The 27,973-nt window shown below is 37.3% G+C and overlaps 1 protein-coding gene across 1 annotated transcript in view; it reads left to right on the top strand.

Moving 5' to 3' along the window:
* The window catches only part of DNAH14 (dynein axonemal heavy chain 14), a 528,962-nt gene that overhangs the window by 193,010 nt on the left and 307,979 nt on the right, over nt 1-27,973 (top strand). The window contains exons 27-34 of the mRNA XM_073011492.1: nt 997-1,084; nt 14,004-14,257; nt 17,614-17,845; nt 18,544-18,597; nt 20,330-20,475; nt 25,282-25,350; nt 25,983-26,169; nt 27,045-27,121. Of these exons, the coding sequence (XP_072867593.1) occupies nt 997-1,084; nt 14,004-14,257; nt 17,614-17,845; nt 18,544-18,597; nt 20,330-20,475; nt 25,282-25,350; nt 25,983-26,169; nt 27,045-27,121 (1,107 nt within the window). The remainder of the gene's footprint in view (nt 1-996; nt 1,085-14,003; nt 14,258-17,613; nt 17,846-18,543; nt 18,598-20,329; nt 20,476-25,281; nt 25,351-25,982; nt 26,170-27,044; nt 27,122-27,973) is intronic.

The following is a 27,973-nucleotide window of genomic DNA, read 5'->3' as shown; positions in this document are numbered from 1 at the left end:
AGAAATGTAACTATATGTTGTTTGAGATATATATAACGGTGTGACAAAAAAAGTTATGAATAAAAGTCATAAGGATTTTTCATGGAACTGCCAACAAAAAGTGTTTAAAAATAAAATTAAGTGCCAAAGGTATTAAATAAAATAAAAAATCATTTGTAATTGATGGAAGAGACATTTCCCACTGATACTGCTTTGAAATGTATAAAAAGTTGTTATAGACATATTTCTCCTCATCAGTAATGATAAATAAGAAAACAAAAATAGCATTTGCAAGCATAACAAAAATTAAAAGGTTCAGTACCTCATTTCAAATATTCATATATATTCTAAATGAATTTTAGAGTGATACATAAAAAAGAAAGCCAAATTAGAAGAAAATAAAATGAAATTTAGTGTTGAGAATTTCTAAGAGATATAGTATCAATGATTTAAATATATATATATATCATTGACCGATTTGACTATAAGGAAACTTAAAACTCCACATGGAAAAAAATGACAACATTGAAACCTATATACTGTTGGTGCATATACTGTTGTCTTAAATAAAATTGTCTGGATATTTTTCATGAATCCTATTCTGTCCATTATAATTAATTTTAAAAACTAAATACAGGGCTTTACTGTTAAAACTCATCTGGTAGTTTCAGCCAAGTATTCCATTTTGTAGAAATTATTTCAAATATAGATTTTGTCATAAATACTACTAGCAATTCAGAGCTAATATGTGTCATCTCTTTGTGTACATTTTTACCATCTCAGAAACTCAGTGGCCTTATTAGAAAAGTGCAGATAAACTCAAAAAGGAATTTAAGGAATATGGATTATGCTTGAATTAAGTCTCTGTTACCTTTATTTGGTCTGATTTCTACATTAGAACAAAGAAATCAAAGATCTTAAAGGAAAACTCCCCTGTGACCTTGTTATGCTTGGTCATTAAATGACCACGATCAATGGTTAGGTATAAATAACATAAATAAATTTTTTAATTTATAGATTTTTAAGTCAAGGGATTGAAGACTGGAACTGCCGGACGTTTTCCCAATGGGTGTTATCTCATCCAGGACAAGTGGTACTTACTGTGGTAAGTTAATGCTGCCTTGATGTATGTATACAGGGACACCTTGGAGATATTGCAGGTTCAATTTCAGACCATTGTAATAAAGAGGCTATTCCAATAAAGTGAGTCACATGATTTTTTTTCCCTAGGGCATATAAAAGTTATGTTTACACTATCTTGTAGTCTGTGTTTTTTTGTTTTTTTTTTCTCCTGTCACCCAGGCTGGAATGCAGTGGTACAATCTCAGCTCACTGCAACCTCCGCCTCCCAGGTTCAAGTGATTCTGCTGCCTCAGCCTCCTGATTAGCTGGGACTACAGGTGTGCACCGCCATGCCTAGCTAATTTTTGTATTTTTAGTAGAGATGGGGTTTTACAATGGTGGCCAGGCTGGTCTTGAACTCCTGACCTCAGATGACTTGCCCACCTCAGCCTCCCAAAGTGCTAGGATTACAGGAGTGAGCCACCATGCCTGGCCTCCTGTAGTCTGTTAACTGTACAATAACGTTATGTCTAAAAAATGTGCATGCCTTAATTAAAAATGCTTTGTTACTAAAAGATGCTAACAATCATCTGAGCCTTCAACAAGTCATAATTTTTTTGCTGTTGGAGGGTATTACCTAGATTTTGATGGTTGCTGACTGATCAGGGTGGTGGTTGCTAAAGGTTAGGATGACTGTGGCAATTTCTTAAAATTAGATAATAATGAAGTTTGCCACATGGCTTGACTCTTCCTTTCCCAAAAGATTTCTTTGTAGCGTGTGATGCTTTCTGCTAGCACTTTACCCACAATGGAAATTCTTTCGAAATTGGAGTCAGTTCTCTCAGACTCTGCCACTGCTTTATCAACTAAGTTTACATACTATACTAAATCCTTTTTTGTCATTTCAATAATGTTCACAGCAACTTCATTAGGAGTAGATTCTGTCTCAAGAAACAACTTTCTTTGCTTATCCATAAGAGGCAACTTGTCTTCCATTCAAGTTTTGTCATGAGATTGCAGCAATTCCATCATTATCTTCAGTCTCCACTTTTAATTCTAGTTCTCTTGCTATTTCCACCACATCTACAGTTACTTCCGCTGAAGTGTTGAACCCCTTAAAGTCATCCATGAGAGTGGGAATCAACTTCTTTCAAAGTCCCACTAATGTGGCTATTTTGACCTTCTATGAATCATGAATGTTCTTAATGGCATCTAGGATAGTGAATGCTTTCCAGAAGGTTTTCTATTTACTTTGCCTAGACCCATCGAGGAATCACTATCTATGGAAGCTATAGCCTTATTAAATGTATTTCTTAAATAATGACTTGAAAGTCAAAAGTACTACTTGACCCATGGGCTATAGAATGGATATTTTGTTATCAGGCATGAAAACAACATTAATCTCCTTGTACATCTCCATCAGAACTCTTGGGCGACTGGATGTGTTGTTAGTGAGCAGTAATATTTTGAAAGAAATCTTTTTTTTTTGAAAAGTAGGTCCCAACAGTGAGCTTAAAATATTCAATAAACCATGCTGAAAACAGATATGCCATCGTACAGGCCTTGTTGTTCCATTTATAGAGCACGGGCAGAGTAGATTGAGCATAATTCTTAAGGGGCCTAGGATTTTCAAAACAGTAAATGAGCGTTGGCTTCAATTTAGAGTCACAGGCTGCATTAGCCTCTAACAAGAGAATCAGCCTGTCATTTGAAGCTTTGAAGCCAGGTATAGACTGCTCTCCAACTACAAAAGTCTTGGATGGCCTCTTCTTCCAACAGAAGGCTATCTCATCTACCTTGAAAATCTGTTGTTCAGTGTATCCACTTTCATCAGTTATGTTAACCTAGGTCTTCTGGATAACTTACTGCAGCTTCCACATCAGCACTTGCTACTTACCTTTGCACTTTTATGTTACTGAGACAGCTTCTTTCTGTAAACTTCATGAGCCAACTTCTGCTAGCTTCAAACTTTTCTTCTGCAGTGTTCCTTATCTCTCTCAGTCTTCACAGAATTCAAAAGAGTTAGAGCCTTGCTCTGGATTAGGCTTTGTCTTAAGGAAATATTATGGCTGGTTTGATCTTCTATTCAGACAACTAAAATTTTCTCCATATCAGCAATAAGGCTGTTTTGCTTTCTTATCATTAGTGTGTTCACAGGAGTAGCACTTTTAATTTTCTTCAAGAATTTTTTCCTTTGCATCCACAACTTGACTGTTTGACGGAAGAGGTCTAGCTTTCAGCCTGTTTTGGCTTTTGGCATGCCTTCCTCATTAAGCTTAATCATCTCTAACTCTTAATTTTAAGAGAAGAGAAGGATGTGTGACACTTCTTTTTACTTGAACACTTAGAGGCCGTTGTAAGATTATTAGTTGGCCTAAATTCAATATTATTGTGTCTCAGGGATTAGGGAAACCCAAGAAGAAGGAGAGAGATGGGGGAATGGCTATTTGGTGAAGAAGATAAGACACAAAGAGCATTTATCGATTAAGTTTGCTGTCTTATATGGGCATCATTTGTGGTCCTTCCAAACAATTACAATAGTAACATCCAAGATCATTAATCACAGATCACCATAACAGATATAATAATGAAAAGGTTGGAAATATTCTGAGAATTACCAAAATGTGATGCAGAGACATGAAGTGAACACATACTATTGGAAAAATGACACTGATAGACTTGCTCAATGCAGGGTTGCCAGAAATCTTCAATTTGAAAAAAAAATGCAGCATGTGTAAAGTGCAATAAAATGAAGCACAATACAAAAAGGTATGCCTGTATAAGTATTTAGTTTGTGGCTACATTGCCAAGAAAGCAACGATTTGGAAAATAAATCATTATAAAGCGTACTGGTATCTGTAGCTTGCTTTGAAATGCATAAGATGAGTAGATTCATGACAAATATAGCAAAAAGTTAATTGTAGAATGTAGGTGGTGAATATATAAGTATTCATTGTATAATTCCTTCAACTTCACTATAGTTTTGAAAATCTTTATAATTTTAAATGAAAGTAGAACTATTTTCTTAAGGATGCCACTATATTGTATTGCATTAGTTTTCTACTGTTGTTATTAAAAAGTTACAAAAAACTTGGTGGCTTAAAACAACACAGCTTTATTATCTTATAGTTCAATCGGTTAGAAGGCCAACTGACAGGTCTCCGTGGGCTAAGATCAAGGTGTCAACAAAGCTGTGTTCCTTTCTAGAGGCTCTTGGGGAAAATCTGTTTCTTTGCCTTTTCAGCTTCCAGAGGCCACTGGCATTCCTTGGCTGACAGCCCATTCCTCCATTTTCAAAGTCAGCAATGTGCATCTCTCTGACTTTTCTTCAGTAGTCCTAGCTCCCTCTGTTCACAGGTAGAAAAAGTTACCCAGTTTTATGATTACCTGTGTTTTATGGATACACATTTGACCCACCCAGATAATCCAGAATAATCTCTCTAGCTCAATTTTCTTAATTCAATTCTATCTGAAAAGTCCCTTTTGCCATTTAAGGTGACATATTCACAGGTTCTGGGAATTAGGAAATGACTTTGTAGAGAACCATTATTCTGCCTACTACATGTATATTTGCTAGAGCTAATTATTGTTTTTCTGGGTCTCATAAGAGAGAGGGAAAACTAGGAAGTTGTGATGTCAATAAAACAAAAATTGGCAGTTATTTTGAGAAGTGTGGTTGGAGCCAGGGGAGTGATAAAATTTCCCCTATCAGCATGTGTAGAATAAGAGAAGAGGGACAAGAAAAGACCTCAAGCAACATGAACAGCTAAGAAATAGGCAAAAGAAAAGGACTGAAAAAGAGTGGCCAAAAAAGAAAAAAAAAATTAGAGTTGTCATGGAAGCTAAAGAGGAAGAAAGGTGTGTTTTTGTTTATTTCTTTGATTTTTCTCTAGAAAAACTGAGTAATCATTTTTAAAAGTGAGTGGCCATCATTTTAAAAGATCTGTAAACTATATTATATCTGTCAACAGTCATTTTCTGGAGTGATGAAGATAGAAGTCATATTGCCAGGAGGTATCATTATCAAGTTTTTTTTTTTTTTCATCAGCTTTTATTTTAAGTTCAAGGGTACATGTGCAGGATGTGCAGGTTTGTTACATAGGTAAAGGTGTGCCATGCTGCTTTGCTGCACAGATCATCCCATCACCTAGGTATTAAGCCCAGAACCCATTAGCTATTCTTCCTGATGCTCTCCCTGCCTCCACCCATGCAACAGGCCCCAGTGTTTGTTGTTCCTGCCACCCTTCCATCCCATGTGTGTGTGTGTTCTCATCATTCAGCTCCCATTTATAAGTGAGAACATGTGGTGTTTGGTTTTTTGTTCCTGCATTAGTTTGCTGAGGGTGACGGCTTCCAGATCCATCTGTGTCCCTGCAAAGGACATGATCTCATTCTTTTTATGGCTTCATAGTATTCCATGATGTATGCATACCACATTTTCTTTATCCACTCTATTATTGATGGGCATTTGTGTTGATTTCATGTCTTTGCTATTATGAATAGTACTGCAATGAATATACATGTGTGCATGTATCTTTATAATAGAATGATTTATATTTTTTGAGTATGTACCCAGCAATGGGATTGCTGGATCAAATGGTATTTCTGCCTCTAGGTCTTTGAGGAATCACCACACTATCTTCCACAATGTTAAACTGATTTACACTCCCACCAGCAGTGTAGCAGTGCATAAATGTTCCCTTTTCTCCACAACCTCACCAGCATCTATTTTTTGACTTTTTAACAATAGCCATTCTGATTAGTGTGAGATGGTATCTCATTGTAGTTTTGATTTGCATTTCTCTAATGATTAGTAATGTTGAGGTTTTTTTCAAATGTTTGTTGGGCACACGTATGTCTTTTTTTTTAGAAGTATCTGTTCATGTCCTTTGCCCACTTTTTAATGGAGTTTTCTTTCTCTGGTAAATGTGTTTAAGTTCCTTGTAAATTCTGGAGATTAGCCCTTTGTCAGATGGAGAGATTGCAAAAATTTTCTCCCATTCTGTAGGTTGTCTGTTCACTCTGATGATAGTTTCTTTTGCTGTCCTGTGCAGAAGCTCTTTAGGTGAGTTCAATCTCATTTGCCAGTTTTCGCTTTTGTTGCAATTGCTTTTGGAATTTTTGTCATGAAGTCTTTGCCTATGCCTATATCCTGACTGGCATTGCCTAGATTTTTTTCTAGGATGTTGATAGTTTTGGTTTTTAGATTTAAGCCTTTATTCCACCTTGAGTTAATTTTTGTATATGGTGTAAGGAAGGGTTCCACTTTCAATTTTCTACATATGGCTAGCCATTCTCCCAGCACCATTTATTAAATAGGAAATCCTTTCCCCATTGCTTGTTTTGATCATGTTTGTGGAAGATCAAATGGCTGTAGGTGTGAGGTTCTATTTCTGGGTTCTCTATTCTGTTACATTGGTCTATGTGTCTGTTTTTGTACCAGTACCATGCTGTTTTGGTCACTGTAACCTTGTAGTACAGTTTGAAGTCAGGTAGTGTAATGCCTCCATATGTGTTCTTTTTGCTTAGTATTGACTTGGCTATTTGGGCTCTTTTTTGGTTCCATATGAATTTTAAAATAGTTTTTCTAATTCTATGAAGAATGTCAGTGGTAGTTTAATGGGAATAGCATTGAATCTATAAATTACTTTGGGTAGTATGGCTATTTTTGTGATACTGATTCTTCCTATCCATGAACATGGAATGGTTCTCCATTTGTTTGTATCCTCTCCGATTTCCCTGAGCAGTGGTTTGTAGTTCTTCTTGAAGAGGTACTTCATTTCCCTTGTTAGTTGTAATTCCTAGGCATTTTATTCTTTTTGTAGCAATTGTGAATGGGAGTTTATTCATGATTTGGCTCTCTGCTTGCTTGATGGTATATATAGGAATGCTAGCAATTTTGGCACATTGATTTTATGTCCTGAGACTTTGCTGAAGTTGCTTATCAGCTTAAGAAGCTTTTGGGCTGAGATGATGGGGTTTTCTAGATACAGGATCATGTCATCTGCAAACAAAGATCATTTAACCTCCTCTCTTCCTATTTGAATACCCTTTATTTCTTCCTCTTGCCTGATTGCCCTGGCTGGAACTTCCAATACAATGTTGAATAGGAATGGTGAGAGAGGGCATCCTTGTTTTGTGCCAGTTTTCAAAGGGAATGCTTCCAGCTTTTGCCCATTTAGTATGATATTGGCTGTGGGTTTGTCATATATAGCTCTTATTATTTTGAGGAATGTTCCTCCAATACCTAGTGTATTGAGAGTTTTTAACATGAAGAGATGTTGAATTTTTTCAAAGGCCTTTTCTGTATCTATTGAGATAATCATGTGGTTTTTGTCTTTAGTTCTCTTTATGTAATGAATGACATTTATTGATTTGCATATGTTGAACCAACCTTGCATTCTGGGTATAAAGCCAACTTGTTCTTGGTGAATAAGCTTTTTGATGTGCTGCTGGATTTGGATTTGCCAATATTTTATTGAGGATTTTTGCATCAATGTTCATCAGGGATTTTGACCTGAAGTTTTCTTTTTTTGTTGTATCTCTGCCAGATTTTGGTATCAGGATGATGCTAGTATCATAGAATGAGTTAGGAAAGAGTCCTTCCTCTTCAATTTTTTGGAATAGTTTCAGTAGAAATAGTACCAGCTTCTCTTCATACTTCTGATAGTATTCAGATGTGAATCCATCTGGTCTTGGGATTTTTTTGGTTGGTAGCCTATTTATTACTGCTTCAATTTCACAACTCGTTATTGGTCTATTCAGGGACTTGATTTTTTCCTGGTTCAGTCTTGGGAGGGTGTATTTGTCCAGGAAATTATCTATTTCCTGTTTTATTTCTGTCGGATCAGTGACGATATCCCCCTAATCATTTCTTATTGTGTTTATTTAATTGTTCTCTTTTTTCATCTTTATTAGCCTAGCAAATGGTGTATCTATTTCTTTTTTAAAAGCTACTGGATTTGTTAATTTTTTAAAAGGTTTCCTGTGTCTCTATCTCTTTCAACTCAACTCTGATCTTGGTTATTTCTTGTCTTCTGCTAGGTTTGGGGTTTGTTTGCTCTTGGTTCTCTAGTCCTTTTAGTTGAGATGTTAGGCTGTTAACTTGAGGTCTTTCTAGCTTTTTGATGTGGGCATTTAGTGCTATAAATTTCCCTCTTAACACTGCTTTAGCTGTGTCCCAGAGATTCTGGTATGTTGTCTCTTCATTCTCATTAGTTTCAAAGAACTTCTTAATGTTTGCCTTTATTTTATTTACCCAAGAGTCATTCAGGAGCAGGTTGTTCAATTTCTATGTAGTTGTATGGTTTTGAGTGGATTTCTTAATCTTGAGTTCTAATTTGATTGTACTGTGGTCTGAGAGACCATTATGATTTCAGGTCTTCTGCATTTGCAGAGGAGTGTGATCACTTTCTACTATGTGATCCTATGATGTGACCAATTTTAAAGTAAGTGTTGTGTGGCTGTGAGAAGAGTCTATATTCTGTTGTTTTGGGGTAAAGAGTTCTGTATATGTCTATTAGGTCCATTTGGTCAAGTTCAGGTTCTAAACATCTTTGTTTATTTTCTGTCTCAATGATCTGTCTAATATTGTCAGAGGGGTGTTAAAGTCTCCCACTATTATTGTGTGGGTGACTAAATCTCTTTGTAGGTCTGTAAGAACTTGCTTTCTGAAGCTGGGTGCTCCTGTATCGGGTGCATATATATTTAGGGTAGTTATCACTTGTTGAATTGAGCCCTTCCCCATTATGTAATGCTCTTCTTTGTCTTTTTTTATCTTTGTTGGTTTAAAGTCTGCTTTTTAGAAACTAGGGTTGCTACTCCTGCTTTTTACTGTTTTCCATTTCCTTGGTAAATTTTCCCTTATCCCTTTATTTTGAGCCTATGTGTGTCTTTGCACGTGAGATGGGGCTCTTGAAGACAGTATACTGATGAGACTTGACTCTTTATCCAGCTTGTCATTCTGTGTCTTTTAATTCGGGCATTTAGCCCGTTTATATTTAAGGTTAGTATTGTTATGTGTAAATTGTATCCTGACATCATGATGCTAGCTAGTTATTTTGCAGACTTGTTTTTGTGGTTACTTCATAGTGTCACTAGTCTGTGTACATCAGTGTGTTTTGTAGTGGCTGATGATGGTTTCTTCTTTTAATATTTAGTGCTTCCTTCAGGAGCTCTTGCAAGGCAGATCTGGTGAGGATGAATTCCCTGAGCATTTGCTTTTCTGAAAAAGATCTTCTTTCTCCTTTGCTTATGATAAGCTTAGTTTGGCCAGATATGAAATTCTGGACTGGAAATTCTTTTCTTTAAGAAGTTGAATATTGGCCCCCAATCTCTTCTGGCTTGCAGGGTTTCCAATGAGAGGTTCACTATTAGTCTAATGGGTTTTACCTTGTAGGTGACCTAGCTTTTCTCTCTGGTTGCCTTTAACATTTTTTCTTTCATTTTGACCATGGAGAATCTCATGATTATGTATCTCAGAGTTGATCTTCTCATGGAATATCTTACTGGGGTTCTCTGTGTTTTCTGAATTTGAATGTTAGCCTGTCTTGCTAGGTTGGGGAAGTTCTCCTGGATGATATACTGAAGTATGTTTTCCAACTTGGTTCCATTCTTCCCATCTGTTTCAGGTACCCCATTCAGTTGTAGGTTTGTTCTCTTTCCATAATCCCATAATTCTCAGAGGTTTTGTTCATTCCTTATTCTTTTTTCATTATTTTCTACCTCTCTTATTTCAGAAAGATAGTCTTCAGGCTCTGAGATTCTTTCCTCCACTTGGTCTATTCTGCTGTTGATACTTGTGATTGCATTGTGAATTTCTCTTGTTGTATTTTTCAGCTCCATTAGGTCAGTTATGTTCCTCTCTAAATTGGTTATTCTGGCTATCAGCTCCTGCATTGTGTTATTATTATTTTAGCTTCTTTATATTGGGTTAGCACATACTCCTTTAACTCAGCAAAGTTAGTTATTACCCACCTTCTGAAGCCTTATTTCTGCCAATTCATCCATCTCAGCCTCAGCCTAGTTCTGTTGAAATCGTTTGAAGGAGAGGCATGCTGGCTTTTTGAGTTTTCAGTGTTTTTGCATTTATTCCTTCTCATCTTTGTGGGTTTATCTGCCTTTGATCTTTGAGGTTGCTGACCTTTGAGTGGGGTTTTTGTGGGGTCTTTTTTGTTGATGTTGTTGTTTTCTGTTTGTTTTTTGTTTGTTTTGTTTTGTTTTAAGACAGAGTCTTCCTCTGACACCCAGGCTGGAGTGCAGTGGCACAATCTCAGCTCACTGCAACCTCCATCTCTCAGGTGGAAGTCATTCTCCTGCCTCAGCCTCCTGAGTAGCTGAGGTTACAGGCATGCACCACTACACCCAGCTAATTTTTATATTTTTAGTAGAGACAGCATTTCACCATGTTGGCCAGGCTGGTCTTGAACTCCTGACCTCAGGCGATCCTCCCACCTCAGCCTCCCAGAGTGCTGGGATTACAGGCATGAGCCACTGCCTAGCCTCTGTTTGTCTTTCTTTTAACAGGCCACTCTACCATAGGGCTGCTGTAGAGGCTAGGGCCCCCCAGTGGAAGATGTCACCCAGTCAGGAGAAAGAGGATCAGGAACCCACCCAGTGAAGCAGTCTGGTTGCTTCTTGGTAGAGCAGGCATGTTTCACTGGGGGGTGACCCTTCTTTGTAGACCGTCTGTATTTTCCTTAGCCAGCCAGGTAGAATGGCTGAGTTTAGGGAACCTCAGAGATAGCTCTGCCCCTCACCCAGGGATCTCCCTCCCAGGAAGAGATCTCTGTCCACAGAACCGAAGACCCCCCCCCAGTGAGGAGGAGTGAGTCGGGCCCCAGTTAAAGATGCAGTCTGGCCATAATCTGGCAAGGCAGCTGCACTGCACTGTGGGAGGGCCCCTCTTCATCTCCACAGCTGAGACTAGGGAACTGCGGATAGGGCAGCCGCCCCTCCCCTGGGAGTTCTCTGCTAGGCAGAGATCAGAGCTCTGTCCGTGGACCCAAGGACCTGCCCATTGAGGAGTACTATGTCAGGGCCCTGGTTAAAGAAGCAGTCTGGCCCCAATCTGGCAAGGCCACAGCATTGCACTGTGGGGGTCCCCTCCTTGTCTGGACCATCTGCACTCTTCACAGTCTGCAAACTGGAACAGCTGTTTCCCCCAAACCGCAGAGATGGCAGCCACTCTCCCCAACGGATCTCCGTCCTGTCCCTGGTGGACTTCAGCCCTCTGCCATTGGCTGGCTGGGATTCCAAGCCAATGGGTCTTAACCTGTGAGATGCTGTGGAAGTGAGGCCTACAGAAGGACGCTGCTTGGTGCCCTATATTCAGCCCCCTTCCTATGGATGTGTATGGGCAGATTTTCCACCTTGGTGGGGATCCTGGGGCTGGAGCATGCAAAACTCCTGGGTCTCTGTGTGCACCTGAGTGGCTGTTTTGCAGACTCCACACAGCTCTGTGTACTGGACCCACAGCCCTGGTGGCGTGGGCTTAGGAGGGGATCTCCTGCTCCACAGGTTGCAAAGATTCGTGGGAGAAGCATGGTTTCCCAGGTGGGGTTTCGCAGTCATTCACTGCCTTCCCTGGCTGGGGCTGGGGGATTCCTTTGGCTCCATGCTGTTTACTGTTGGGCTGTTGTCCCCCTCTCCCCAACCCCACTGTTTCTCCTCACTCTCCTAGAATCCGAGCTGCTTGCCTATTCATTCCCAATGCGAGAACCCGGATATTTCAGTTAAAGGTGTTGAATTCACTCGCCCCTTTTCATTCTTCTCCAGGAGTGTCGTGGACTGCAGCTACTTCTAATCGATCATCTTAGCCCTCCATAATCAAGTATTTTTAAAGCGTACTTGACTTGTAGTTCTCTATTCAATTTAAAATTAACATCATATCCTTTTACTTTGCCTTGACTCACAATTTTCAAGTCTTTGTTAAAATAACTTTGGATTGTGTACGCAAGTTATTATTATCAAATCTTCTTTGTCCCTTTTGTTCTCCACTTGACTGAATATTGAAAATATTCGGCCGGGCGCGGTGGCTCAAGCCTGTAATCCCAGCACTTTGGGAGGCCGAGACGGGAGGATCACGAGGTCAGGAGATCGAGACCATCCTGGCTAACATGGTGAAACCCCGTCTCTACTAAAAATACAAAAAACTAGCCGGGCGAGGTGGCAGGCGCCTGTAGTCCCAGCTACTTGGGAGGCTGAGGCAGGAGAATGGTGTGAACCTGGGAGGCGGAGCTTGCAGTGAGCTGAGATCCGGCCACTGCACTCCAGCCTGGGCGACACAGCGAGACTCCGTCTCAAAAAAAAAAAAAAAAAAAAAAAGAAAATATTCACAGATCTTAAGCTGAGGAACTTACCTAAACTGTTCTTTACAAAGGTGACAAAATTATAATGAATCAATGTGCACACTTCTGTAGTTTAACAGAAATTCAAATAATCAAATCTACTCTCCTAAGAAAAGATGTTTCTTGGATCCCTCGTCTTCCAAACATGCTTAACATTGATAAGCAGCCTGTATCCTATTTCTAGAAATACTTTATGATAGACTTCAACTTCAATCATTGAATGTTCTTTTGCCAAATTTTTTCCATGTCTGCCTTACCTACTGCTCCTTTTCCATTGCAGGATGTAATTTACAACTGCCCTTTCTCTTGCACTTCTACATATGTCACATGACTAGGAGTTGCTTCTGAATGGATGTAAAAAGACACCTATGGGGGAATGGGAATAATTAGATGTCTGCATGCACTGGCCACTGAGAGAATTTGAAGATATAGTAATTAAAATTCCTTTATGAATAAATAACAAACAAGATATAGTAATTAAAATTCCTTTATAAATAAATAACAAATAAGAATTAAAAACTGGTTCACAATCTCCCTCACCAGAACCAAGTCCTCCTTTACCCTACACTGATGCAGCCTAGGGAGGGGTCTCCACCTGTTGGATGTTCTCTCCTGAGGCTACAAATCTTGAATAAATGTCTCAAGGACAGCAGTACTGGCATCTGACCAGACTCTGCCATGACATGGCCTTGACTGTGATTCCTCTTGTCTTCCCAGACTCTTGGTCCTGCCCACTTTCTAACCCTCAGTCTCTAGCCTCCTTTTGATCTGCTCATTATGAGCTTGCAACATCCTTTAAGAAAGCCAGTTCATTTCTGTTGCATGTAACCAATAATGCTGTTGATATAACAAGTTTCTCATCCTGAATGCTGCTATCTCAATCTGGAAAAATCTCACTCTATTAACTTTATGCTAATTATTCCCATATTCATATCTTGATAGCTCTTCTTATGTTTCTTGAACACTTCAAATTTAATATATCCGTGAATGAATTCACTGTGCCACCTTGCCCACAGCATACTTTTCCTGCAATAGGTACTGTTGTAGTGAGTTACTGGAATCACAATTTACCCAATGTAAAGCCCAGAAACCTATAAGCTGTCCTGATGTAGCCCCCTCTTTTAACTTCCAGAGTCAATCTGACCTTAATCCAGTAGACTTCTTAAAACAGCTCCATTATGTATGACAAGAGTGAGTGTCAAAAGATGGGCTGAATAAGAGAGGTCTATAAACTTTCTGAAAACTATGACTACATACTTACTGTGTTCTAGGTATATTACTTCTGAGTTCAACAGAGAAAAGCAGCACTAATTTCATCTTGGAGTTTTCCACCATTTTTACTGTCCCCACGTTATTACTTAAGGTTGCTGGTATAAGATTTAGGAAGATTTCAGAATATAAGATTTAGGAAGTACAAATTGATAAGGCCCCCATAAGCATCAATCAGAATTCAATCTTTAGCCCTCAAATACATACAAATGTGTAAGGTCTCTTACACAAACACTCACATGCACACCACATGAACTTTATGAAAACATCCATTTTAATTTCAAATAAAATGTATGCTTCAATTATATATACATATATATATATAACATTATCTTACTTTTTCAGAGCCAGATCATGTTTTATAATGATTGTATTAAAAGTTTTGTGAGTTCTTATTCAAGAGAAAAATTGGAAAAAGTCCACGCTGGTCTGATATGTCATCTAGAAGAGGTTGCAGAGCTGGTAGTGCTGGATACTAGTAACTCTCGAACAAAAGCTGTACTAGGGGCACTGCTTACCCTTTATGTTCACTGCAGAGATATAGTGATAAATTTACTACTTAAAAATATCTTCAATGCAGAGGATTTTGAGTGGACAAGGTAGGTGGATCTAAATTATAACTACATACAATAACTTCTCACAAATATATCTTTAGGTAAATTGATTCTCTACCTCACACTTTGTCAAACTCGAGTTTTAATTTTGGGAACTTTACCAAAATTCTAAGCAAACCAATCTGAGTACATTAGTCCCCCTTTATCTGCAGTTTCACTTTCCAGTTTCAGTTACTGTGGTCAATTGTGGCCCAAAAATAAGTGAGTATTTTACAATAAGATATTTAGAGAGGCAGATCACATTCACATGACATGTGAATGTGAGTATATTTTTCTACTGTTCTATTTTATTATGTCATCGTTGTTCATCTCTTACTGTGCCTCATTTATAAATTAAGCTTTATTATAGTTATTTATGTATAGGAAAAGTCATAGTATGGTATATAGAGGGTCTGGAACTATATGTGGTTTGAACTATAGGTATCCTCTGTTTGGGCAGCAGCAGGAGGGGGGTCCTGAAATGTATCCCATGCAGATAAGGGGAGATTACTGTACCCTACTACTGCTTTTCCTTCTTTCTCTTTTCTACTGTCCCTCCACCTAATTTTTACTTCTTTCTTCTTTGTCTTCCCGACCTGATTAGGCCCTTTTGATAGTTACATTCTCCCATTTCCATCTAGACAGAGGGCAGTATCTTTCCATGGGCAGTCAGAGCTCTACTTCAAGCCTCTTCTTTCCACTGTGCTGTTAATTCTGGAACAGATGAGGAGAAACAAACTGAAGAACATTTCCAGCCAGCTCCCTAACTCAAAACTGCCTTCTTCCTACCTGGAGTCAATTAATAAAATATGAAAGTACAGAAAAATAGAGCCATTCTCACTTTTGGTGGGAAGAGATTGAGCATCAAGCTCCGATAATAAATGTACGGTTAGCATAAATTCTGCAGTTAGCATAAAAGTCCTGATTTTAGGTATGACAGTTTCGTTTAAACTTTAGAAAAAGAAGTAGACAGAGGCTTAAGTATATAACTGAGGCCACTGTTGACTATATTTTATCTGAATACATTATATCTGATATATATTTACATGTTCATTAAAGCATAAATGTATACTTTCTTAATTGCCAAAGAGGATATACTGTGTTAATGAACCATTACTCTGGAAAAAAAGTCTAGTGTGTCATTATTACTTTTTATTAACTCTTTTTAAAAATGAAAATGAAAAGAGGAAGAGCATATATAGAAAGGTAAACTGGAAAAGAGAAGATCCTGATAAGACTTTGTAAGTGTCTGAGTTTAGGGCTACAGTTCCCAAACTGTGTGTCAAGGTATCCCAAGCCACCATAGACAATTCACAAGGGCACTGCAAGATATTTTAACCTTTTGAGGGAATCACAGCAATGTACAACATCTATCAGACACCAAACATACTAGCAGCTCAAAATAGTTCTGTTTTAACATCAGATCATGCTACATACCTTTCAGTGACTTCTTATCCCTGCAAAGCTAGGTTTTGGCAGTTGCTCTCATAAAAAGCAAGTATCCCATGAAAATCAGTGTAGCAAACGAGATTGGCAGTATCCAGTCTGATCCCAAGGTTTGATAAGTGGTGCAGTACACAATAGGCATATCTAAGTAACTGGTTATTTAAAAATGAAATAAGGCCAGGCATGGTGGCTCACACCTGTAATCCCAGCACTTTGGGAGGCTGAGGCCGGTGGATCACTTGAAGTCCAGAGTTGGAGACCAGTCTGGCCAACATGGTGAAACCCTGTCTCTACTAAAAATAAAAATTAGCTGAGCGTGATGGTGCACATCTGTAATCCCAGCTACTAAAAGGCTAAGGCAGGAGAATCACTTGAACCCAGGAGGTGGAGATTCCAGTGAGCTGAGATCGTGCCACTGCACTCCAACCTGGGTGACAGAGCGAGACTCCATCTCAAATAAATTAATTAATTTAATTTTTAAAACATTTAATGAAATAATTTTTTTGTCAATTCATTTGTGTACCTTGTTTCAAGCAACCTACTAAATCATTAAGACAAAAATACTTATTAAACTGTTTTGGACCTAAAATTATAAAAGAAACTGTTAGATATTCCTTTTGGTCTAGGGTCATCATGAAAATATTACTGGGTTACTAAGAGTGCAGTGAACTGAGAAAGTTTGAGAAGCTCTGTTCTAAGGGAATACTAATAGAAAGGCAAAGGCTCTGGAAATTGATTTGCTATCAAAATAATGATTTAGCACTTTACTTGAATCATAAAACAAATACTCGTCCTTAGGATAACAGAATTTCTTCTTTAAAAAACATTTTCTTCCACAAGTATTATACTTTTCTCTTTCTTATGGATATATGCTCTCCCATCTGAGACTTTACAAGGTAGTTGCTTATAATTTTAAATTTTTCTTTTCTTTTAAATTTAAATTTATTTTTAAAATTTACTCACTTTTCCAGATTTCTTTATAATATTCCCTGTTGTTCCAGAAAAGATTTAAAAGGGCTTACAAGGATATGCACACTACTACATGATAGCATACGTTGAGAGTGAGTGGAATGAGTGAAGAAAGGCAAACAAAGGCAAAAACTAGTGCCTGTGTAAGAGCTTTAATGAATAAATTCTGCGAAGATATTGTACCTGCCTCCACTTGTAATTCAAAATCAAAACAGCACTAAACAATTAAAAATGTGTAGGAATGAGTTTTCACTGACAATGTTTTAATATTAAAAAAAGTAAAATTATATACAAAATGTTGTTTGATAGTTTTTCATTGATAGTGCCCAAATGTGTTTATTTTGAGAATCGAGTTAGCACTAATTGGGATATAAAATAGAGTCAAGAATTCATACCACAAAGGTTTCATACCACAAAGGTTTTGTAACTCAAAACCTTCTAGAGGTGAACATTTATGGTTAGCTACACAATTCACAATTCACAGTGCTCATGATATAAATGCAAATCATTTTCTACAAAGTTCAATTTGTTTTGATATGTAGAACAAATAGCATTTCTCTTAAGTACCCTCATAATAAGGATCCAGATTATGATAAACATCATCTTCAATCACAGTCTTATTGAAAACCATAATAAACTTCAGAGGGATGATTCTTATATAAATCCCCCATTTGGGTTGACATCACACCAAAGCAGCATAATCAGCAAGGCCATTAGTCTCAGAGGGAAGTGTGTTCACATGTTTGTATTCCTCAGTTCTATTTCATACCTAATATGATCAGTCATTGATGAGTTTTATATCACACTTCTCATTTGATTTTAATTTTTTTACTTCTATTTGTTTTTTTAATCAATGCTCCATTTTAAATCCTGATTCTGTTTCTGCATGTGAAAAAAATAAAAATAATTTAACCAAATAATATGAACATTTAAAATTTTGTTTTCAGACATTTGCAATATAAATGGAATGAAAAACAAAAATTGTGCTATGTATCTCAAGGAAATGCCAGCTTTACTTATGGCTATGAGTACTTGGGCTGTACCTCAAGATTGGTTATTACACCTCTCACAGACCGATGCTGGCTAACTCTCATGGAAGCACTACACTTGAATCTAGGAGGCTGTCCTGCTGGTCCAGCTGGTACAGGAAAAACTGAGACTGTCAAAGATCTGGCAAAAGTAAGTGGTTTCTCTATCCAGAATAAAAACTTCCTTTTTTCTTTTTCTGTCACACAAATTTTGATGGTATCTTAAATTTACACCATTCCTGCTATTAAGATGTTCATTGCATTAACAAGCACATTCATTAATTCACATATAATTAATTCATCAATGACGTTTTGAATGCCTGTTGTGTGCTGCAGCTTAGAATCTCAATAAGCCAACATATGCTTTTTATTTAGCTGGAATACTACTTTACTAACATGTGAATGATTAATATTGTTGTGTGTGTGTGTGTGTGTGTGTGTGTGTGTGTGTGAGAGAGAGAGAGAGAGAGAGAGAGAAAGTGAGACTGAGAGGGACAGAGACAGAAAGAGAGAGAGAGAGAGAGAGACAGAGAGATAAAAGCAGTAGTAGTTACTGATGAAAGCAAAGGATATAGTTTGTAACCTAGAATTTTTTCATAGTTTTTAATTCATAGATTTATGTAAAAACAAGACCTTAATGCTCTATAAACTAATCAACTGAACTGTAACAGTATATGTACATTTATACTATTATACTGAGTTTTGTGAATCTCTAAATTTGATTTTTAATTCATCTCCATCTTGCAAAAGTTTTCTCAAAAACATAGACATTTTATTACTCTTGCAGTTTTAACATTAGTACTTTGTGTCATAATTCAAGAAAGATATTAAAATATTTTTGTTTCCCAGTCCTTAGGCAAACATTGTGTGGTCTTCAACTGTTTTGAGGATCTGGATTATAAGGTAAAGCTTAAACATGTGTCAGGAAGAAATATTGTACACATAAAACGTAAAACAATTCATTGAAGAATAAAAGAACAAGAAAAATATTTATCTGAGACAAACATCAAGTATTAACAGAATTTTAAATGCTATTATTTCTTTTTAAACTAATGGACTAGAAACCTAGAATATAATAGAAATTTAAAACATTATATACGTTGCTTTTATTCAGGTGAACTACTCCTTAAGACAGTGGTTTTCAAACTTTTCAACAGTTGGATTCTTTTCAATAAAAAAATCTTACATGGAACATGAATATATAAAACAATTAAGAGTACTGCTTTATTAACATACATTTATTTTAAGTCCTAACCCCATACATTTATTTACTGAAAAGGTAATTAAGACAAGATTATGATTAACACAAATATTTGAGAGTTTATATAGATGATGATTACAAGTTCCTGTCAGTCTTGTTTTGTTTGCACATTATCTGACATATCTCATAACATTCTGAAATATGTCTCTTACAAGTCTACTCAAAGTTTCAAAATACCGCAATTTGTTTTGCATGTTAAGTTCAAACATTATACATTTTATTGCTGTCATTTTATTTGTGTTCGAAGCACGTTACCTCTGAGATCCTGCATTTCCAATTTGTGCTCATTTAGTACATGAAAAATATCAACATAAATAAGCTGATCAATTATTATTTTTAAGATACTTACCAAATAGACTCTTGCCTCCTTCCTGGAAACTAGCAGTGGGGCCTATGAGGGCTCCACATGAGTGAGCCCAAAAAGCCTGCTAATTAAGATAAATAATATTTAATGCAATATTTTAAAAGTCAAAATTAATGCCCCCAAACGTCCCATGAACAAAATACCAAAATTTTAAATTAAGACAAGATCTGATTCCTGCTGCTCAGTGGAAGGAACCATCTTCTATATCCTTCTCGGTATGAGGCTCTCTCTTACTCGTTCCCATTCCCACTTCCTTTCCTCTTTGCCATACCTAGCAATAGAGTTCAGGCATCCCTCAACTTGCATACAGCCCACAGAAGTTAGACCTGTCAATATTTTTGTTTGTTTTGTTGCTTTGTTTTAGTTGCTAACATTTACAAACCAATAGATTTCAATCCCAGACTTTCAGCCTCTCACAGAGCACTGGGTGCACCTGGTCAGCCTGGGCCTGCACTCTGGCAAGTGGCAGAAGCCCAGCAGCAGCTGCGTGCTTTAGCTGGGCCCCCTGCAGTCTTGCCTTATCTGGGCCTGTGGTTCAGTGTTTTGCATTGCCCACCGGCTGCCTGCCACTAAGCCATAAAGCATCTTTGCCTGATCCAGAAACGGCAGCCCCAGATTCACACACTTTACGCCCATCTGCCAGAAAGTTGTTCTGAAGACTCTGCCCCAGGGTGCAGCTCTGTGAGGGAAATGGCTGTCCAGGGAGGGGTCTAGTGCATCTCTCTACAATCCGTAAGAAGCTGTGGCCCTGTCTTCACGGTTCCTGTGAGCATCAGAGTTTGCTCTGCTGAGTGTTTGGGCTTTTAGAAGGGAAAAGCAGAGTAGTTGACTTGTCTAGCATCTAAGCAGCTACTGCTTTCAACCCTATAAAAATGCCTAGAAGGGGGAAACGCAAAAGGCCTTTGCTTGGTTTGGATAGCATGGGAAGAACATGTACAAATTAACATCTCAGTAAATTTTCTCACCATTATAATAATTTTACTAATCAATCTTTTTTTTTTTTTTTAAAGATAGTGAGAAAATTCTTCTTTGGACTAGTTCAGTCAGGAGCTTGGAGTTGTTTCGATGAATTCAATCTAATTGATTTGGAAGTTCTCTCTGTCATTGCTTCACAGATCTTAACAATTAAGGCTGCAAAAGACAACTATTCTGCCAGGTACTTGTTGAATGTGTTTATGCCTTTTGAATTGAAATCTGATCCACACTTACTGTTTAGTTAATTATTGTTAAATATTTTTCCCCAATAAGTGTTTAGGTCTTTCAGGGGTGTGTGTGTGTGTGTGTGTTTTTAAAGCACACATCAAAGGGAATGGCAGTTATCTTGAATGTTTCCATTACTTGGCAAATAATGTGAATATATTTATAACTCTAATTTTCAGGCCAACTTAGAGGTTTCCAAATTCTTGCCCAAGCTTTGGAACAGTCTCCTGAGCTACCAGGACACTGATGCAACTATATTTTAATTATATTTTCAGCTTAAATTCTCATATTATCTTTTTATCTTAGAATATTGCATTTGAAGAACCCAAACAAATGCTGCTTTTTTAAATTTCCACATTTGTTAAACCTTTATTTTAAGTTCAGGGCCACATGTGCAGATTTGTTATATAGGTAAACTGGTATCATGGGGATTTGTTATACAGATTATTTCATCACCCAGGTATGAACTAGTACCCACTAGTAAAGTTTTCTGATTGTCTCCCTCCTCCTACCTTCCACCCTCCAGTAGGCCCCAGTATCAGTTGTTGCTCACTGTAAGTCCATGTGTTCTCATCACTTAGCTCCCACATACAAGTGAGAACATGAGGTATTTGGTTTTCTACTCCTGCATTAATTTGCTTTTGATAATGGCCTCCAGTTCCATCCATGTTCCTGCAAAGGACATGATCTCATTCTTTTTTATGGCTGCATAGTATTCCGTGGTATATATATACCACATTTTCTTTATCCAGTCTACCATGGATGGGCATTTGTGTTGAATCCATGTCTTTGCTATTGTGAATAATGCTGCAATGAACATACTCGGGCATGTGTCATTATGATGGAACAATTTCTATTCCTTTGGGTATATAGCCAGTAATGGGATTGCTGGGTCAAATGGTAGTTCTGTTTTTAGGTCTTTGAGGAATCGCCCCACTGTCTCTCACAATAATTGAACTAATTTATACTCCCACCAACAGTGTATAAGTGTTCCTTTTTCTCCACAACCTTGCGAGCACCTGTTATTTTTTGACTTTTTAGTGATAGCCATTCTGACTCATGTGAGATGGTGTCTCATTTTGGTTTTGGTTTGCTTTTCTCTAATGATCAGTGACATTGAGCTTTTTTTTTTTTTTTTTTTTTTAAACGGAGTCTCACTCTGTTGCCCAGGCTGGAGTGCAATGGCACAATCTCAACTCACTGCAGCATCCGCCTCCCGGGTTCAAGCAATTCTCCTGCCTCAGCCTCCTGAGTGGCTGGGATTATAGGCATGCGCCACCATGCCTGGCTAATTTTTGTATTTTTAGTAGAGATGGGGTTTTACCATGTTGGTCAGGCTGGTCTCAAACTCCTGACCTTGTGATCCACCCTCTTTGGCCTCCCAAAGTGCTGGGATTACAGGCGTGAGCCACTGCACCCAGCCTGAGCTTTCTTTTCGTATATTTGTTGCCTGCATATATGTCTTCTTTTGAAAAGTCTCCCTTCATGTCCTTTGCCCACTTTTTAAGAGAGTTGTTTGTTTTTTGCTTGTAAATTTGTTAAAGTTGCTTATAGATTCTAGATATTAGGCCTTTGTCAGATGCATAGTTTGCAAAAATTTTCTTCCATTCTATGGGTTGTCTGTTTACTCTGTTGATAGTTTCTTTTGCTTTGCAGAAGCTCCTTAGTTTAACTGGATCCCATTTGTCAATCTTTGCTTTTGTTGCAATTGCTTTTGTCAATTGAAAGAGTTCATCATGAAATCTTTGCCTGTTCCTATGTCCAAAATGGTACTGCCTAGGTTGTCTTCCAGGGTTTTTATAGTTTTGGGTTTTACATTTATTAATCCATCTTGAGTTGATTTTTGTATATGGTGAAAGGAAGGGGCCCAGTTTCAATCTTCTGCATCATTTGTTGAATAGGGAGTCTTTTCTCCATTGCTTTTGTCATGTTTGTCAAAGATCAGATGGTTGTATGTGTGCAGCCTTATTTTGGGGCTCTCAACTCTGTTCCATTGGTCTATGTGCCTGTTTTTTGTACCAGTACCATGCTCTTTTGGTAACTGTAGCCTTGTAATATAGTTTGAAGTTGGGTAATGTGATGCTTCCAGCCTTATTCTTTTTGGTTAGGATTGCCTTGGCTTTTCAGACTCATTTTGGTTTCATATGAATTGTAAAATAGTTTTTTCTAATTCTATGAATTAAAATGTCATTGGTAGTTTGATAGGAATAGCATTGAATCTATAAATTACACCGGACATTATGGTCATTTTAGCAATATTGATTCTTCTTGTCCATAAGAATGGAATGTTTTTCCATTTTCCATTTGATCAGTGTTTTGTAGTTTTCCTTGGAGGAGATCTTTCACCTCCCTGGTTAGCTGTATTCCTAGGTATTTTATTGTTTTTGTGGCAACAGTGAATGGGATTGTGTTCCTGATTTGGCTCTTGGCATGGCTGTTGTTGGTGTGTAGGAATGCTAGTGATTTTTTTGCATTGATTTTGTATCCTGAGACTTCACTGAAAGAAGTTTTTGGGCCATGACGATGGGTTTTTCTAGATATAGAATCATGGCACCTGCAAACAGGGATAGTTTGACTTCCTGTCTTCCTATTTGGATGCCCTTTCTTTCTCTTGCCTGATTGCTCTGGCCAGGACTTCCAAGACTATGTTGAATAGGAGTGGTGAGAGAGGGCATACTTGTCTTGTGTCAGTTTTCAAGGGAAATGCTTCCAGTTTTTACCCATTCAGTATGGTGTTGGCTGTGAGTTTGTCATAAATGACTCATTACTGGTGTTGGCTGTGAGTTTGTCATAAATGACTCATTATTTTGAGGTATGTTCCTTCAATACCTAGTTTATTGAGAGTTTTTAACATGAAGGATGTTGAATTATATCAAAAGCCTTTTCTGCATCTATTGAGATTATCATGTGGTTTTTTTGTCTTTAGTTTTGTTTATGTAATGAATATATTTATTGATTTGCATATATTGAACCAACCTTGCACCCCAGGCATAAAGCCTAGTTAATAGTGGTGGATAAGCTTTTTGATATGCTGCTGGATTCGATTTGCCAGTATTTTGTTGAAGATTCTTTCATTGGTGTTCATGAAGGATATTGGCCTGAAGTTTTTTGTTGTTGTTGTGTCTTTGCCAGGTTTTAGTGTTAGGGTGATGCTCTTCCCATAGAATGAGTTACAGAGGAATCCCTCCTCCTTGATTTTTTAGAATATTTTCAGTAGGAATGGTACCAGTCAGCTTTTCTTTGTATATCTGATAGAATTTGGCTGTGAATGTGTTCGGTCCTGGGCTTTTTTTGGTTGGTAGGCTATTTATTACTGATTACATTTTGGAGTCCATTATTGGTCTGTTCAGGGCTTCAACTTCTTTCTGGTTCAGCCTTGGGAGAGTATGTATGTTTAGGAACATATCCATTTCTTCCAGATTTTCTAGTTTGTGTGCCTAGAGGTGTTCCTAATATTACCTCATGGTTATTTGTATTTGTTTCCACATACATTTTTTTTTTTTAAGGCAGACGTCTCACTCTGTTGCCCAAGCTGGAGTCCAGTGGCATGATCTCGGCTTACTGCAACCTCTGCCTCCCAGGTTCAAACAATTCTTATGCTGGTATTACAGGTGGCACCACCATGCCCGGCTAATTTTTGTATTTTTAGTAGAGGTGGGGTTTTACCATGTTGGCCAGGCTGGTCTCGAATTCTTGACCTCAGTGTGATCTACCCACTTCGGCCTCCCGAAGTGCTGGAATTACAGGCATGAGCCACCATGCCCAGCGAGAAAAAAATCAAAGTGGGTATACTGGCCACACACCTGAAGAGCCCTCTTGTCTTATTACTCTGAATTAATGTGCTTTTATTGAAAAGCTCTGTAATAACAGTATTTGTTAGTAATGCTAATGTTCAGTAATAAAAGCAAAAAATTTTTCTCTTTAGGTAATTTTAGTACTCATATGATTTATGAACATATAAAATTGTATTATAATCTAATATTTCTAATACAAGCTAATGGATACTAACTTGTGGCTTTTCTCTCATGGATTTTGTTCAAACTGTTAAAGCTAGTATTACAGGACTCATAAATCTGTGGATACAGTTGCCGGGGGGCAGTCACAGTAACATTTCACAGACTCTTTGCTACACCTCAGCCTCTGCAAAGTTTCCCCCATTTATGTCCAGTGAGTTCCCCTATGTTTTGTCCCAATTGTTTTCCTGTTTTGACCACCCTCTTTGGTATCAGCTGTCCAAGAAATCACTATAGGATTTCTCCTATTGTCTCTACCACTGGTGCTGATTGTAGGACACTGATGTTCATGCCAAGCATTCTATCTCATAGTGGTCCCAGGGTTTTTAAACAGGCTAGGGACACTTGGGAGACAGGCTGTGTTCCATGCTGAAGCAGGATGTCTGTGCTGTGCCCCATTCTGTGTTCTACTATATCTTCCAGGCAGAGCTCTTTTCTTCCCTAAGAGTCTCCCCAGGTTCCTTTTACTATGTAAGTCAACTCATTCAGCTAGGTATTTTCCAGCCTCAGGTCCCAGAAACATCTTTGGACATGATCAAATACATCTGAATCCCAGCAGGGGTGACAACTTTGGCTCAGCATGAGCCTCCTATTTCTTCTTTTTTCTCTCACCATTGTTTTTTCCAGTGTGCTCTGTTTGCATTTAAATGTAACACAGCCTTAATAAAGTTTCCAAACTCACTTATAGTTTTAACATACTTTGGACTAGAGAAAACAGTGCTAGTGATGAATACTATAATATCTTTTAGATTTGTACTGGAAGGAAAAGAAATTCGTATCAATATGTCTTGTGCAGTATTTATCACCATGAATCCCAGGTGAGTATCATTGAATATAGTGGGAACAGACACAGACAAAAATCATTTTCTTAAATCTTATCTACAGATGGAGTTGCTTGACATTTGCATCTGTCCATGCATCTGCCTCCATCATCCTCTGAACACTTCCATTCCCCACACCATTTATGAACAGCTGTTCTCTGCACCTGTTCATATGGATAAGGATAATCTCACATTCATTAAGCTACAGATGAAGACATATTTTTACTTCATGCATACCCAGAGAGAAAGGAAAAAGGGTCAGCAGTTTTTCACAAAGAGGACACAGGCAGAAAAACTGATGAGAGTGGCAGGAGGAATAAGACAATAGTGGTTGCAGGGAGTGGAGGTTGGGCAGATTCAGTAAATATCTGATTGAATGCTGTAATAGTCCAGAGAATCAGAGGGAACTAATATGAGGTAAATTGTAGGAGGAGGAACAGGAAGAAAATATGATAAACCAAGAAGCTCTGTAAGATGAAAGGTTACAATAAAAACTATCTTATAAACTAATTTTCAGATAAAGGTCACATAGAACACCAATATGATTATTTTGGGGAAAAGTATGTGATTCCTCATTTGAAAAATTGAAAAGTGGTGTTTTTATTGTTTGTTTTTCTTTTCCTCTTCAGATACAAAGGTGGAGTAGAGCTCCCAGATAACTTAAAATCTCTGTTTCGCCCAGTGGCAATGATGGTGCCCCATTATCAAATGATTGCTGAAATAATATTGTTTTCATTTGGTTTCAAATCTGCAAAGTCACTCTCTGAAAAGTTAACTAACCTTTATGAATTAGCGTGCAAACAGCTCTCACAACAGGTAAATAGCTACTTTTCTCAAAATATTTAAAGGTGATTATATAAAAATAACTTTAAGTAATACTTTCTGGTATCGGTCCAGGGATGACCTGGGACTATACCAAAGAAGGGAGCTAGAATTCCTATCAACACATCAAAATAATGGAACTAGAATTTCCGTCAACATGTAAAGTCCATGTATGAGCTTTGTATAAGGCAAACTGTAAAATCATTCAAGATTCTAAGTCTTTCCTCCAAGATCCGGAAAGAGTAATTGAGCATTTGTTATTTTTAAATTATGGACTATTTTTCTCCATACAAGGAAGTTAATATCTAGAGCAATTATTCTCAAACTTTATTCTATACCAGAATCATTTGGAGGATTTGTTAAAACACAAAATGCTGGGCCTTACTCCTGAGTTTCTAATTCTGTACATCTGGTGTGGGATTCAAGAATTTGTATTTCAGACAAGTTCTAAACTGTTACTGATGCTGCTGATCTAGGTTCTACACTTTGACAATTATTGTTCTAGCATATGCCAGAGTATTTGTTGCTAATGCAAAATGGTTTGGACAGCTAACCACATTTTCTCCAAAAGTCCTCCTCTTTTAATTTTCTTTCAATTTATCTCATTCTAGTTCAAAGAAAACTTAATTCAGATACTGACATTTCTTAACACCTTTAATATTTGTTAATCTTTAAGAGTGAGACTTTAGGAGCATCACTCTGGGAGATAAATGAGAGCATTAGCAATATAACCAAGGGTTTTTTGGATTTATATCACTGTTTCCCTGCAAAGCATAGATTACCTATAATTTACCTATATACTGTATGCATTTGTTTTCACATTTTTTCTTTAGAAACTTTAATAATTCAAATATTTTAATGTTTGATAGGATCATTATAATTTTGGCTTGAGATCTCTGAAGATAGTTTTAATAATGGCTGGAACGAAGAAACGGGAGTTTAAATGGTCAGTTGAATTTTGAATTGTTAGGTCAAAGGGCAGTTATATATTGCTGGGAAAATAATTTGTAGAATTACAGGTGATGATGCCAAGTTAAAACAAGGAGCCCCCAGACTGTCATAGTAAAGTAAGGCAGAGATTATTTAAGAATATGAAAGAAGAGTAAGAAAAAATGCACAAAATCAGAGTACTTTTTCCCAATAGAGAGCCTATTCTTTAAAAAAAAAAAAAAAGTGTTTTACATAATAAAAGATACACTAGAACAAAAGACCTCATTTAGAAGAACAATAACTCAATGAGAAATGTAAAGCCTATATGAATATACCTATGTGACAAATGTGTAAAACCCAAATGAGGAAAACTTTAAAACAGGATTGAAAAAAAATGAAAATGTATTTAAATGAAATAATATACCACATTAATAAAATCATAACATCTTAAAGGACTTAACATCATAATGATTTAAATACTCTAAACATTAATTTACAAATGGAAATGCAATCTCAGTAAAATATTAAAAGGATATTTAGTTTGTTAATTTGCTTGTTTTTAGGCAAGCTGGTCCTAAAGTTCACATGGAAAAATGAGACTAGTTAGAAAAATATTAAAAAGCAAGAGCAATGAAGGGGAGATATCCCTTTATGTATTAAGACATATAACAAAGCTTCAGTAATTAAAACACTGTGGTACTGGCTCATGAGTAGAAAAGCAAACCATTGGAACAGTATAGAAAGTCCAAAAATAGAACTATATGCTTTGGGCATTTATTATATCATAAATCCATGGGGAAGAATAGACTTTTTAATGAATGCTTTTGGGAAAACTACACAGCCATCAGGATAAAGATCAAGTTGGAAC

This window comes from Chlorocebus sabaeus, chromosome 25, assembly GCF_047675955.1.
Source record: "Chlorocebus sabaeus isolate Y175 chromosome 25, mChlSab1.0.hap1, whole genome shotgun sequence".
Taxonomy (NCBI): Eukaryota; Metazoa; Chordata; class Mammalia; order Primates; family Cercopithecidae; genus Chlorocebus; species Chlorocebus sabaeus.
Note: the sequence above shows the minus strand (reverse complement) of the source record. Positions and strands in the feature narration are given on the sequence as shown.